We start from the raw sequence: 16228 nt of genomic DNA on the forward strand, positions 1-16228 counted from the left end.
CGCGCGCGAGAGAGAGAGAGCGCGCGAGAGAGAGAGAGCGCGCGAGAGAGAGAAAGACAGAGAGCAAGACAGACAAGGCCAGGGGGGGTGTGTGGAGGGGGGTGAGAAGGCATGAGAGAGAGAGAGAAAGAGAGAGAAAAAGAAAGAGAGAGAGAAAGAGAGAGAAAGAGAGAGAGAGAGAAAGAGAGAGAGAGAAAGAGAGAGAAAGAGAGAGAGAAAGAGAGAGAGAGAGAGAAAGAGAGAGAGACAAAGAGAGAGAGAGAAAGAAAGAGAGAGAGAGAGAAAGAGAGAGAGAGGGAGAGAGAGAGAGAGAGAGAGAGAGAGAGAGAGAGAGAGAGGGAGAGAGAGAAAGACAGACAGACAGACAGACAGGCCGAGGGAGTGGGGTGTGATGAGGAGGCATGAGAAAGAGAGAGAAGAAGTAGGTGACGACGACGAAGAGCACGTGAGACCCTGCCTAGACTCCCTCACTAAGCATAACAAAAAGAATTGAAGACAAATTGAACTGACGATGAAGACAAAACACACAGCAAGCGATTATTCAACTGATGCTTACCTCCACAACTGAACACATTCTTTCCCTCTCAACTGATAATTATGGTAATAGAACCCCCCCCCCAAAAACAAAAAACACAAAAAAACAAAAAAACAAAAAAATAATAATAATAATAATAATAATAATAATTTTTTTTTTTTTTAAAGAAAGACATAAAAATGCGCGCGCAGCAGATGATACAGAAACCGAAACGACGACGAAGACACCCATACACCAAGCAGTTATTTCATTGATACCTACCTCCACAACTAAAGCCTATTCATTTCCCTCTCGGCCACACTGTATTGGCGATCATTATTTATATCGACCAACACCGATTGTCATACAATGCTGTTCATAAGGCCTACTCGCACCTTACCACGTCAAGTGGTGTGATAAAGTTCTGATATTGATACTGGACTAGCAATGGCATTACATTGCACTAAGAGGGAAAGTGCTCGCGTTGATCGTAAATTTCCGGCAATTTGCTGGTTGTACGTAAAAATATCGGGGGGTAAATCGCCAACCGGCTTGTCACACACGGTTTGTGATTGCAACTAACATGTTTTCGTGTCAAAATACAAGTTATTGCACTTTAATTTATGTGACTGGCGACACATTTTTGTGGGGTGATGTTTCTAATCTTGGCGGTAGTAAAGTTTCACAAAGCACATAGCACTGACGCTCGAGAACAAAACGGATTTTTTTATTTAGGGTGTAGGGTTAACCCCAAGGGGTCGGAGTTGGGTGACGATTCATCCTCGCGGGTATAACACTTTTACATGTTCGGGATTCGAACGAGCCAGTCAACATACACGTATAATGTATGTGAATGGCCTTTGGGAATGCACAGGTCTATGCACCCAAGTCGAGCGTTTGGTTTTTCTCTGACGCAGGGATTTTGTTAAACGTCGGTAGAACACCTAAACTCATTTCTTTTAAATCTCCCCCATTTCGGTAGAATTGTCGAACGTCTTTTCGGTGGTGAAAATGAAATGTTGAAACATGTCCAAACTGTTTGCGCCATTTCAGCAATTTGCCAAAAAAATTTAGATCCAAGCAACATCCCTGCACTTGCGCCCGTCCGAGCATTCCTTTGAATATACATATATTATAATATATATATGTATGCATAAAATTCCAAACCAAACGAGCTTTTCTATCAACCGCTATAACAATATTTATTTATCATATTGACAGGTACCATGCGCCAAGAATTCACCGGTCCATGAATACGGTCGAGGTTGTTGCACATCTTCTCTCCAGTTGTGCACACATTCCAACGTGAATCAGTATTACAATTGTATTATCTGAATGCAACAAACAGAAATGTTTCTCTGTGAAACATTAGCTCTCACAAGTGTTGGTGCTACGGCAGACTAGCTCATTCAGAGGATAATATAAAGAACCATACAATATGTACATATATTTGTGCTCCCCACAGCCACCTCTTTCTACCCATTCTGTATCAAATTCAAATGTGGTATAGCAATGAAAATCTGGCTCATTCAGAGAATAATATCAAGAGCTGAATGATGCATGTTTTTCTCCGCACTCCCACCTCTTTCTTTCCCATTCAGGATCCAAGATCTGGTACAGCCATGAAATTCTAGCTCCGTTAGATAAGATGCGATAAAGGGATCGGAAAAACTAAACACTCCGGGGACAAAGGTGGTAAGGGTGGAGGGCAGAGGATGGGTAGTAGGAGGGGAGATGGGACAGGGACCAAGCATTCAGAGCCAATGCTGTGAACTTCGTTAACACGCGGAACTTTACGAACCAAGGGGAGAAGATGAGACAAAGATGGAAGACTTGAGGGAGATGAAGGAGAAACCAAAGAAAAGAACCACAGTATACAATAGAGACGGGGAGAGGTAGAGAGAGAAGTGAGAGTGCGCGCGAAAGAGAGGCCAGACATCAGAGAGAAAGGGAGAGGGAGACTCAGAGAGAGAGAGAGAGAGAAAGACTCAGAAAGAGAAAGACTCAGAGACTCAGAAAGAGAGAGACTCAGAAAGAGAACTCAGAAAGAGAGAGACTCAGAAAGAGTGAGAGACTCAGAGAGAGAGAGGGAGACTCAGGGAGAGAGAGAGACTCAGAGAGGGAGAATTTAAACTTGTACTTGAGAGAGAGAGACTCAGATGGAGAGAGAATTCAAGTACTTGAGCGACAGAGATGAAACACACGACAGGCTATGCAAGGGGGGAGGGGGGGGGGGGGGGGGTTGGGTGATATGGCGCGCGAAAGAGAGAGAAGCCAGACTTGAGACAGAGACAGAGAGAGAGACAGACAGACAGAGATCCTGAGACAGTGAGAAGAAAACCAAGACAGGCAATACTTGAGAGACAGAGGAGAATACACAAGACAGCTAATACGCAAGGCGAGCGCACGCTTCCATTGTAACACTAACGCTCTCACTTTCAGAACAACAGAAGAGGGTCGAGGGCATAAGGAGAGAGGAGGGGGAGGGAGGTAGGTGGTAGAAAGGCGGCACGACAGGTAAACTCTCTGTTATGCCATTCACCTGTGAGCGATGCCCTCAGGTAACGCAGGTAGGCAGGTGCTCTGTGGCCAGGGGGCACTCAGCGCAAACTTACCTACTGCGGTTTTATCTATTCTTCCTACCTTCTGCCTGCCACAACGAAAGTTCTCGCTTCTTTCTTTTTCTTTGGAGAGGAATTGGGGTGGGGAGAGAGTCGAGAGGAGGGCGATTGTTTTTATTTTTAGATGTATGGAGAAGAAACAAGTCGCGTAAGGCGAAATTACTACATTTAGTCAAGCTGTGGAACTCACAGAATGAAACTGAACACACTGCATTTTTTCACAATGACCGTGGTTCGCCGCTCGTGCAAAACGCAGTGAAACTGACGAGCCTGTTTAGCGTGGTAGTGGTTTCGCTGTGCTGCATAGCACGCTTTTCTGTACCTCTCTTCGTTAAAACTTTCTGAGCGTGTTTTTAATCCAAACATATCATATCTATATGTTTTTGGAATCAGGAACCGACAAGGAATAAGATGAAATTGTTTTTAAATCGATCTCGGAAATTTAATTTTGATCATAATTTTTATATTTTTAATTTAGAGGTTGTTTTTAATCCGAATATAACATATAACATGTTCATTCATGTATTGTACACTTGGCAATACATTATAAATTATCTAAATTATCTATGTATATGTTTTTGGAATCAGACAATGACAAAGAATAAGCCAAACGTAATTTTGGATCGTTTTATAATTTAATTACAATTTTCAGATTTGTAATGACCAAAGTCATTAATTAATTTTTTAGCCACCAAGCTGAAATGCAATACCAAAGTCCGGCCTTCGTCGAAGATTGCTTTACAAAAATGTCAATCAATTTGATTGAAAAATGAGGGTGTGACAGTGCCGTCTCAACTTTTACAAAAAGCCGGATATGACGTCATCAAAGACAATTATCAAAAACAGAAAAAACATCTGAGGATATCATACCCAGGAACTCTCATGTAAAATTTCATAAAGATCGGTCCAGTAGTTTACTCTGAATCGCTCTACACACACACACACACCACTACCCTCGTCTCGATTCCCCCTCTATGTTAAAACATTTAGTCAAAACTTGACTAAATGTAAAAACAGAAAAAGCGCCTCCAACTTCTAAACATTGCACGGTTTATTTCATACCTACATCTCACCTTGCTCGATGGAAACCCCCACCCACCAGGTTATAAGTGGGAAGAGAGAGAGAGAGAGAGAGAGAGAGAGAGAGGGGGGGATATAAGGTGGGGGGGGGGGGTGTTACAAAAAACAACAGGAAAAGGTGCTTCTACCCTCTAAACAACGCGCGGTTTCATCTATTGAACCTCCCTCCTATACCCTCCTTCACTCTCGCTTCTCTTTTATTATTTCCCTCTTTTCTTCAGTTTGAGTGGGAGGAGAGAGAGTGATGTTGTGTGTGGAAAACAGGACCAGAAGAAGTGCTCCTACCCTCATAACAATGCGCAAGGCGGGGGCGGGGGTAGGGGTGACTAAACATTTCATCACGGCTTGAAAGAACTCAGGCAGGTTTGGCAGTGCCAGCGCTCGCAGAATTTGCTAAATTGGCTGTTTCTGCCGATCGTTCAACACTCACTACTGCTTGTTTACAGGAGATTGTTTCAGCGGAACCCCTACCTCTCGCTGCCATGTTCTGAGGCTTTAAACGTAGGTCTTCAGGAAAAAAAGGAGTTTGATCCTTGACCTCTGTGGTGTCAAGGGCATACCCCCCCCCCCCCCCCAAGGAATTTGTGAAGTGTGCTGTTTAATGCAATAACATCGATTTGACCCTTCGAAGTTAAAAAAAAAAGATAAAATAAAAAAATTGTTTAAAGAGAAGTTCCCAATCTGCTTCCCTTCACCCCCCCCCCCCCCCTCCAACCGTGTGTGTAGAATTCTTAAAACCTGGGCCTTCACTCGAGTGGTTCTAAACGGAGAATGTTTCAAGAACGAAAAAGCACTAATCTTAAAGGTGGTCGTCTACATTTTTGCTTTTTTTCAATAATCTTATGGTTAGATTTCGCTAAAAAGTTATGTCAGATGATGAATAAACCATGGGGGAAAAAGTTATAGAAAAAAAATATATATGTAAAAAAAGATTTTATTTTTGGGTAGCGTGACTCACGCTTCCAATAATTATTTTGTTTTCTGTTTGCTGAGAACATGTGCTTTGCCTAAAAATAATGACCAATCAAATTCATGTCACTATGCTTATAGCCACGCCCAAACAAGTGCAGCAACAGTTTGACACTGGAGCGCTGTCCACGCTTTTTTTTAAACGCACGAAATGCACGGGATTTGAGAGGAGTTTTGCGCTTGGCATTTTCCAAATAAGGATATATCCTACTATGAGTACTACGCTGGAATACTACAATGAATTTTCAAACGGCTACACTGGCTTCGTCTTTCCTGATCGAAAGGGGGTGTATTGTTGATATTTGTAGATAATAGACTCTGCATTTTAACGGTCAAATGGCGATTTCGGTATAAAAATGTAGACAAGGACCTTTAAGTCTAAGATCAAAATAAAGTTTGACTGTAAATTACCAGCAACAAGCAAAACAGCATCAAGTACCACTACCACATTCTGCACCAACAAAATATTTTTTATAAGAAAATGCTTGTGTGAAATTGATGGTATGTACTGAAGGTGTTTCACCGCGAATTGCTGGTACATTTAATATAGGCCTTGTTTCTGTGTGTTGCTCATTACAGACAAGCTTTATCATCAGGGTTTCATTTACAAGTGCGCCCTGCGCCATTGGTGCATTAAATCTGAAAATGTCCCATCCCAATTCCCTTCAGTGCGTCAAAGGGCGCATTGAGATTACGTACCACTGCGCAACCAATTGTACACTTTATGTCGGATTACTCACACACACGTAAACATACAGAGATGACACGATATAGCAGCTAATTTTCAAATGGCACCATATTGTACCATTTTGCATCTTTGGTCAAAACGCGTACAGGCATCTTTGGCGCTTCTTGCCTTTGACTAGCTATGTCCCATCGGAAGTTGGTTGAGGATTGCCTTTTTCTCCCAGGCTAAACCCTGTATCATAATCACCGTGCTAACAGTAGTGCCCCCCCCCCCCCCAGACCTTAATTAGATGAGAAGAAGAAGATGTGCCGGTGCTCCCTAAACCTGCACATTGACTGTGCAAGCAATGAGGGGCAAGCAAAACTAGCACAGGGCTTGTAAAAATGCCTATGAATCATTCAACTCAAAATGACAGCTCCCAAAATGGCAGCACTAAAATGTCAAGGATAAAACCATAAACGATTGCACTGGATCAGTGGAGGTGCACACACACGAGTAATTAGGTACAGAATGCAAACAGCTTTCAAGAATATAAAAACCACCTCAGACAAGACAAGCCAAGCTACTGGTAATACAGTGGTGCCTGCAATGTAAGACCCCTCTGATGAGAGGACATCTCCAAATAAAGGACATCTGTTGTTCCTTGGTCTATGTATTAGCTTGACCAAACTATACCTGTCATGACACTTGACAGGCAGGGCGGGGATGTAGCTCAGTCGGTAGCGCGCTGGATTTGTATCCAGTTGGCCGCTGTCAGCGTGAGTTCGTCCCCACGTTCGGCGAGATATTTATTTCTCAGAGTCAACTTTGTGTGCAGACTCTCCTCGGTGTCCGAACACCCCCGTGTGTACACGCAAGCACAAGACCAAGTGCGCACGAAAAAGATCCTGTAATCCATGTCAGAGTTCGGTGGGTTATAGAAACACGAAAATACCCAGCATGCTTCCTCCGAAAACGGCGTATGGCTGCCTAAATGGCGGGGTAAAAAACGGTCATACACGTAAAATTCCACTCGTGCAAAAAACACGAGTGTACGTGGGAGTTTCAGCCCACGAACGCAGAAGAAGAAGAAGAAGACACTTGACAGGCCACCTGCAATTAAGGGGCACTTTTGTCTGGTCCCAAGGGTGTCCTTTCATCACAGGTACCACTGTATCACAAACATCCTTTTCAGTAAATTGCAGCCACTCTCACTTGAGAAAATACTTGAACTTTGGAACTGCTCAAACTTTCTTTCTTTCTTTATTTGGTGTTTAACATCGTTTTCAACCGTTCAAGGTTAAATCGCTATGGGATAGAGCCACTTGTTAATTGTTTCTTGTTCACAAAAGCACTATTCAAAAAATTGCTCCAGGGGCACTGCTCAAACCAAGTTGGTAATGCTGAACAACTCTGATTAACCAGACCTAAAAGTGGCGAGAATGGCGAGTAGAAACATGTAACTGGCGAGTGAAAATTTTAATCTACTCGCCAAATGCAGTAAAGTTGCTGAAACAATTTGTTGAGCTGAACTGTAAAATGATGCACACAACATTACCAGTACAGTACACAACTCAAGTGACTGTATAAACAGTGTATTGTATACATGTATTGTATACTTACTCGCATTGGCTGTGTCCATTAGATGATGTTTTGCACGGCCTGTTATTCGTACACGGATTTGGATGACAGGAAGGGAAACCTGCAAACACACCGAAGCACAAGAGTTATAATAATATCACATCAAATCAATGTAAAATGTACTTTCTGGTACCCTATCAATTAAGTGTTCAGGACAGATTTTCTTGTTTCTTTCTTTATTTGGTGTTTAACGTCGTTTTCAACCACGAAGATTATATCGCGACGGGGGGAGGGGGGAAGATGGGATAGAGCCACTTGTCAATTGTTTCTTGTTCACAAAAGCACTAATCAAAATTTTGCTCCAGGGGCTTGCAACGTAGTACAATATGACCTTACTGGGAGAATGCAAATTTCCAGTACAAAGGACTTAACATTTCTCACATACTGCTTTTCTTGTGGAATCCCCCCTTTAAGAGACTGACGCCCCATTTAAAGACCCTGCTATTTCAGATCTCCTCTTCATAACCTCCGATTTTTGGAGGTTTTCATTTTATATAAAAGGGGGGTTCTACTACACAGTGCAAGTGGCAACAGAAACCATCAAACAAAAATGTATGGAATTTATATTGTAAACTTGTTGATAGTCTGCCAGACAGAGGGTTATTTTTATACACACACACACAAGCCAACAAATTAGTACCTGACATTGGCAACACTTAAGTTTTAGCCCCACCCCACTCCAGGTAAACTAAAACACACGTGTACACTACAATTCTTAATTAATAGTTTGGTTTCAAGCTTTAGAAAGGCTTCACACTCCTGCTTTCTCAGTTCAAAACTACTATCAGACTACCTTCATTTTAACTTAAGAATAAGAGCAGACTCCCTCCCTTTTAGTTTTATAAGTTGATTTTCTCAATTCATATTTCTGCCAATCTTGGGGAAAGGTGAAGTGTTGGGGGGGGGGGGGGGTTGAGGGTTGGTAGTCAATGGTAACCATGTACAGCGAATACCATTGGGGAAAACCATTTGCCTCTTTTACTTTTAGATAGCAAAAACAAAACAAAAACCCCAAAAATACTTAATAGTATACAAAACCTCAACAAGGGTTGACAGAGTCACTTCAAGCTCGCGCCTGTTTGCAGACGACACCATGCTGAACAGGCCAGTGACTTCTCAACAAGACCACGAGAGTCTCCAGGACGATCTGCGAAGCTTAGAAGCATGGGAAGAAGAGTGGGAAATGTCATTCCATCCTGACAAATGCAACACCCTCCCAATGACTCGAAGCAGAACAACCAAGCCCCACGACTACGTGCTCCATGACCACCAGCTGGAGTCGGTGGACGCCATCAAATACCTGGGCGTCACCATTCAGAAAGATGCAGGTTGGGACAAACACATCAACAACGTGTGTGCCAAAGCCAACAGTGCACTAGGCATGCTGAGGAGAAACCTGAAAATCGGATCTCCAAAGACAAAAGAACTAGCCTACAAATCACTTGTCCGACCAATAGTCGAGTACGCTTGCACAGTCTGGGACCCGCACAAGATCAAAGAGGTCAGTCAGATTGAAAAAGTGCAGCGTAGGGCAGCTCGTTTTGTTCTCAACAGACACAAACAGACGGCCAGCGTGGACGACATGCTCAACGAACTAGAGTGGCCCTCGCTAGAAGAACGCAGGAAAGAGGCCAGGCTCTCCATGCTGAAGAAGATCACATCGGGATCCGCACATGTGAGGTGCGAGGAGCTACACCTACTCGCCCCAAGGGCTAGAAGAGGAGTCCCCACAGAGAGACAGCAATTCAAGCGGATCCCAGCGAGAACAAACTACAGAAAGAACAGCTTCCTCCCAAGAACAATCAGGGACTGGAACGAGACCCCCTCATCCCTCCTCCTCTCACACCCCCAGGCCCCAGACTCCTGCACTGCGCAGGAGTCGAGTTCCTGCATTGTGCAGGAACTCCCCAGCCCCCAGTAGATTCTAGCTAGGTTGTTTTGTTTTTTTTTTTTTTTTTTTTTTCTCACTCTTTGGAATCTGCAACCCTCCACAATGTGACATAATGGTCAGCCAAAATGACCGTGGTCACAATATGGAAGAAGAAGAAGGGTGACCGCACTTATCACCTGATGATACCACACTTTTCCAACTCCTGACACTTCAGTCTTTCAGTTTGTGTGAAGCAGCCACTTGTGCTTTGTTCTCTTATCCCTGTCTCCCACTTGACACAAGACAAGATAAAGCTATCTACTCACAAGCAGGATGAGCTACAACATCTTCAACAAGATTAAAGGGGCAGGCTTTCTAGTATCACTGTATCATTCCGACATACTGGTACTTGCACTGCAAGGATTTTCAACATCAATGAAAATTGAAATTTATCAGAATTCAGATAATTTAACAACTTCAAAAAGTTTATAGAACTCAAGTCCTGGCTCTACATCATTTACATTTTTTTTTAATGATGGGATGATGTGTGATCAGACAGTATCCACCTGTGAAATTGATCGCAAAATTCTGAAATATCACAGCAAAGTAGTGCTACATTGTGACAAAGTGCAGTAAGTGTCTACAGGTATGTTAACCCTGCCTGCCAGTTGGATATTAGTTTGTATAGCTCACTATTATGATCATATTGCAGAGCATCTCTGACAACCAGAGTAACTATGTAACAGTAACACACACCTTGTTGGATTGTGCGCATTTTGTTAAACTGTGTGCTCAGGGGTACATGTATGTCTCACGATGTTGAGAAGACATCATTGAGAAAAGTCAAAGGCATCCCTACACAAGGAAAACTGGCGGCATCTTTTCAATCATATTATGATATATAAAACACTAGAATGAATACCCGCTTCGCCGGGTAGCCGGCTTCGCCGGGAAGAAGTACTTAGAGCCGTACGCCGGCTTCGCCGGGTCCGAACTATGGACCCGCCAAGCTTAGGTCCCTCCCAGATTCGTGGAATGGGAACAGCACGAAAATGATTCAGTGGCCATAATGCCATTCCTGACCATATCGAGTCCCATCCTTGTCGACGAATGTAACCGTGTTAATCACCTTTGTAGGCGAACTCCACTCAAACAGGACTGAGCAAGTTATGGCTTCTCAAAGGAAGGCCAGTACATAAAATTACACAAAAGCCGCCAGACCACATCACAAACAGAACTGAAGAATGCACAGGTGTTGCTTACATAGAGACACACACACTTACACACACACACACACACACACAGAGAAGCCGTATCTATAGAGAGATAGATGACAGTGTATTTTTCGCGTGGCTATAAATTGATTCGACCTTTGCACTTTTACAGTGAGGATAATTTATGGGTCCAATTTACGTTCTGTACACTGCGTTGACCTTCTAAAAATAGGTAACAGTAACAGAACGCCGGGAATATCCGAAGACGCTCAGCGCAGTGGACAGCGCAGTGTAGTAACTTACAACTGAACGGGAAAGCCACACGAAGGAAGGGAGATAAACGCCAAACACTGGAGAAGATAAGGAAGAGTTACTTATAATGGTGAAATGAACACAAAAACGGAAATGAGTTCAGCGCTGCGCGCTGAGAGCACGTGTTGAAATATCTCATCGATGATATTGTGTCCGGGGTGTAGCTGAATACGGTGTCCAAATTTGAAAAAGATCCACCGAGAACTTTGGCGTTGTGATGTGGTGTAGCGGCTATGGTGTGTCAGTATGGGGGCCCGGGTAAGCTGAGGTGAAACCAAAATAGCTGAGGTGGAACCAAAATCGGTTCCGCGCTGCGCGCTGAGAGCACGTGTTGAAATATCGACCAGGTTGTGTCGTGTCCCGGGTCTACTTGAATATGCCCACCAAATTTGAAGCAGATCCATCGAGAACTTTGGCCGTGCATCGCGCACAGACACACAGACAGATACACAGACAGACACACAGACAGACACACAGACACTAGTCGTATATATATACATATATATTATAAATACTAGTTCATATGAGCGTGCAGATAATAATAATGAAAATCAATTATCATGAGAATGCAGATTTCCAACACTTTGTGCCATTAGGCCTTAAAAAAAAATAGGTGTGGTTACGGTAACCCGACCTACCCTATTTTTAGGGGCCGACCCTATAACTTTTTATTACATTTGTCAAAAAACACACACGTACACAAAAAACGAGTGCAGAAAACACAATGAAAGCGAAAGCGCTCGAGTCGCACACTTATTTTCCTGTCAAGTAGGTTTAATTTGTACACATTAGAAAAAAAAGTTTTAAAAAAAAGTGATTGCCTACCTTCCTAAAATCCTACCCTATTTCTTTTGGCTATGTTACCGTAACCACACCTATTTTTTGGGGGGGGCCTTACTTGGGGCTGGACAACTTTTATCATTGTCCATTGACACTAAATTAAAAATAAATTAATCAGCCCAAAGGTTACCTAAAACCTGCACAAAAATGTTGAAACATCCGACATTATGACAGACAAAGACTTGTGCTACCAACTGCATCAGTTTTTCCATTTTATTTTTCTATGTCCTATTAATGGCGAGCTAAGGCCTAAAAAAAAAATAGGTGTGGTTACGGTAACCCGACCTACCCTATTTTTTGGGGCCGACCCTATAACTTTTTATTACATTTGTCAAAAAAATACCCAAAACAACAAGTAAACGAGTGCAGAAAACGCAATGAAAGCGAAAGCGCCCGAGTCGCACACTTATTTCCCTGTCAAGTAGGTTTAATTTGTACACATTAGAAAAAAAAGTAAAAAAAAAAAAAAGTGATTGCCTACCTTCCTACCCTATTTTTTTTGGCTATGTTACCGTAACCACACCTATTATTTTTTTTGGCCTAAACAGTCACGAGTCTTTGTCTGGTGTTGGTGTTATTTATGGGAATGACGCTTAACAGGTCATTCAATGAATGCATGATACTGAGAAGCTTACAGTATCATTTACAATTGCTACCAGGAAAAAAAACCCACGATACATGTATCACTATCAGACAGTAACTTGAGCATTTCTTTATTCAGTTTCAAGCTAACCTGATAGATAAATTAGCGAAAAGCACTAAATAATTAACCAAATAGTTAAAGTTTGAAACAGTAGCTGCACCATATTTCATGAATCGACAACATGATTAATGTTTGACTTTGACTGTACATCCATTTAACTTAATCATATTATTTTATTATTCTGTGCGCTGCATGTTCAATAATAAAGCCGATCAAGAAACAAAAGGTGTGCCAGGTGCACAGTTTTTTTAATTTTTTGTTTTACCATTGTCACTAGTATTTTACATACATGTACTTTACTTTTTAGTAGTAAAAACATTACAAATATAACATTAACATATATTCAGATTTAAAAATTAAATCTCTGCATTTTCTTCATTCAATTTTAATTTTGAAAGCTACTCAATGATTACTTTAACCTGATGCAACTGCATCATGTTAATTTTTATGGCAGCTGGGGGCAAATCATGATACATTGAAACCCCCATTTCAAACCTCAAGAAATCTGAGAAAATCAGCTCTTAAAACAGAGGGAATCTTAAAATGGAGGTTAATTTGCAGAGGTTATGAAGAGAAAATCTGAAAACTGGCATTGTCATAAAAGGGCGGGGGCTTAAATCGGGGATCTTAAAAGGAGGTTCCACTGTACAATAAAAACGGGTGTTGCACCACTCCGTTTAATTCATGAATCAGCAATTTGAGCTGTTTGGATCCTGAAGGCTAAGAATTCGCATTATTTGTGACACATGTTTCATATTCAATAATGATGCAGTCTATAAGTATAAGGAAGTGCACAGCACTGCACAGCATAGAGGCTATTATTATGTTTTGACACTCATTACCAGATTGTAATCATTAAATATGATTAATGACATGTGACTTATTAGCTTGCTACAGGTCTGTCAAATACAACTGTAACCCTCTCCTCTCCCTCAGTTTTACTTTCGGTTACTCCAATTGCATGATGCATACGTATGCAATGTCACTGCTGTCTATTTCAACATCAAATTACACCAAATATCACCTAGCAGTAGCACAATTAAATGTACTTAGCCTTCACACACAAAAGTCAGACTGTCACTGCAAAACACATGGTCCCAGATCTATGCAACTTCAGTGTATAGATCTGTATGCGAAAGCGCACAGCTACTGTGGGTAGATTTGTGTCAACAAAAACTAACGCATACATGATACATGTACTGTGCTGTCCAACTGTGACCGATGTCCGATGTCTAACGACATACTTGAATACATAGTGTTCACCCCGAAGAATATGCATGATTTACAAACCTATGGTCTTATTACAACATCCCTGACCAGCACGGTTGGCCTAGTGGTAAGGCGTCCGCCCCGTGATCGGGAGGTCGTGGGTTCAAACCCCGGCCGGGTCATACCTAAGACTTTAAAATTGGCAATCTAGTGGCTGCTCCGCCTGGCGTCTGGCATTATGGGGTTTGTGCTAGGACTGGTTGGTCCGGTGTCAGAATAATGTGACTGGGTGAGACATGAAGCCTGTGCTGCGACTTCTGTCTTGTGTGTGGCGCACGTTATATATATCAAAGCAGCACCGCCCTGATATGGCCCATCGTGGTCGGCTGGGCGTAAAGCAAACAAAAAAAAATAAATTAATAAATAAATTACAACATCCCTTGTTTTCAAGAAGTGAACTAGGTATGAGTCTGTCAAACTCAAAGTGGCATGACTATTTATATCTATGGGAGATTTATAATTATATAGCGCTTGACGTTCTCTAAGCGCTTTACATATTAATTTCTGACGTGTCAGATGGAATTTTTTACACAATATATCACGCATTCACATTGGCCAGTAAATCTCAAGCCATGACGGCGAATATTTACTTTTCACAGCCTATTATTCCAAGTCACACGGGTATTTGGTGGACATTTTTTATCTATGCCTATACTTTTTTGCCAGGAAAGACCCTTTTGTCAATCGTGGGATCTTTAACGTGCACACCCCAATGTAGTGTACACGACTGACTGGACATGTGGTGACAGTGAGTCTGTTCCACTGGACTATTATTCCTACTCCCATTCCTGATCAATGTCATTCATACTTCTGACCATTAGTTAATGAGCTATTAATTACTGTACTGACCAAGACAGGCCAATAACTGTATGTCCCGCAGGAGAGGATGCTGATGCCGAAAGGAAATGAAACTTGTATTGACTATGGGCTCTCAGTCTCATAATGATAATCAAGGATAACCAACTAGCAGCAGCATAATGAAAAGGCTGACTTTCCTGTCACCTCTGAGTCAATGCGGTAATAAAAATGGATGAAAGATAATGAAAAAAAATCCAATTTAGTTGACAAGATGTGACTTACTGACTATCAACAGGTTTTTTTCAGTTTTACAAATCTGTTGGTGAAAGCAGGCAGTAAGACACTCACTGAATCAGTTGTTATAATGTTAACGGGGAACAAGCATGAAAAGCAAAAATTGGAACTATATCAGTAAATGTGTAACTGTAAGTTAGTGTGTAAGTCTGTCTCACTTTACATTACAAACTACAGCCACTTGCCAATTTTTAAGCACTAGCTTCGTATACATCTATAGATACAGTATACTGGTGGCAGAATTGTTGTCTTTGAACACTAAAATCACCGATATGACAAAAATGATCATAACATTAATGATTAATAGAATACTATAAACCATATTTTACAACATCCCGTGAGTAGTCACAATAGTGAATAGAAAACACACAGGGAAATAAATCCTTCTGTGGATACTATCTGATTCTGTAGACATGAATCAGTCAATACCAGAGACACTCAGTATTCCCTTGTGTGTATCACTATCACACTGTAACACGTACTGATTAATACAGTTCACTGATGAGGGAGCCTGTGATAACAGTGCAGTACTTAACACTGATAGCGCACCCAGTTACAACATCAAAGACCAGGCTGTGTTCTGGCATCCCACTCCACACAGGCATAGAGGGTGCCCACCGATCACATTAGCAGGCTCATCTTCCAGTACCCGACCAAAAAAACTCGTGCCTATCAGTACACGGTGGAAAAAGTATCAGGAAAAGTTAGCACCATGCTGATGTTTTCGGTACGGGAAAAGTTTCCCCCATCATAAACCCTCCCTGAGCCCCCCTTCTGTTCAAAATGGACGGCAAGACCAAACAAAGGCTGTGAAGAGAAGACTGCCTTCAAGAAACTCGCGGGCGGCGGGCTCTCTTCCAGCGATCGGGACTCAGAAAAGTTATTTGCTGACTTTGAGAAAGCTTATCAACTCGATCCTGGCAAGAATGGAGGTTTATTTCATCTCCAGGCAGCTTATTTTGATGCGGGAAGCGGCCGAACCCGAGCGAAAGTAACGGAATGCACACTTACCGTACGCGTGGGGGTACAGCACGAATGCTAGCAGCCACACACACAATCGGCCGGTGACCAGCATAGCTTCAACACATTTGATTAATCCGTACTCCTCACGCTGGTGGAATATTCATCCACATAATCCACAAGACACGTCGCAAAAAGAAATCACATTGTGTACTCCAAAAGCGACGAATGAACAGCACACACTTCTACCCTCCTTCCACAACAAAGTTTACTCTCTTTACAGTGCACTACATTTACATGAAGATTATATCCCTCCGCCGCCGGAAAGCACCTGCTCGGATTTTACCTTTTACTCATTTTCCAGGTCACAAAGCATAAAACCCTCTCATAGACATATGTGGTTAATAATAATACGAACAATTTGTAACTTTATGCTATATATCAATCAAATTTAAGCACATAATTCGTTTGTAAAA

General features: G+C 42.1%; 1 protein-coding gene across 1 annotated transcript in view; it reads right to left on the reverse strand.

Annotated features, from left to right (window-relative positions):
• LOC138948062 (notch homolog 2 N-terminal-like protein A) overlaps nt 1-16019 on the reverse strand; it is a 27701-nt gene extending 11682 nt beyond the window's left edge. Inside the window, exons 1-2 of the mRNA XM_070319591.1 lie at nt 15804-16019; nt 7475-7553 (exon numbers count right to left, since the gene is read on the reverse strand). Of these exons, the coding sequence (XP_070175692.1) occupies nt 7475-7553; nt 15804-15867 (143 nt within the window). The 5' untranslated portion in view covers nt 15868-16019. The remainder of the gene's footprint in view (nt 1-7474; nt 7554-15803) is intronic.
• Nucleotides 16020-16228: the final 209 nt, after the last annotated feature.

Source organism: Littorina saxatilis, linkage group LG15, assembly GCF_037325665.1.
Source record: "Littorina saxatilis isolate snail1 linkage group LG15, US_GU_Lsax_2.0, whole genome shotgun sequence".
Classification (NCBI taxonomy): Eukaryota; Metazoa; Mollusca; class Gastropoda; order Littorinimorpha; family Littorinidae; genus Littorina; species Littorina saxatilis.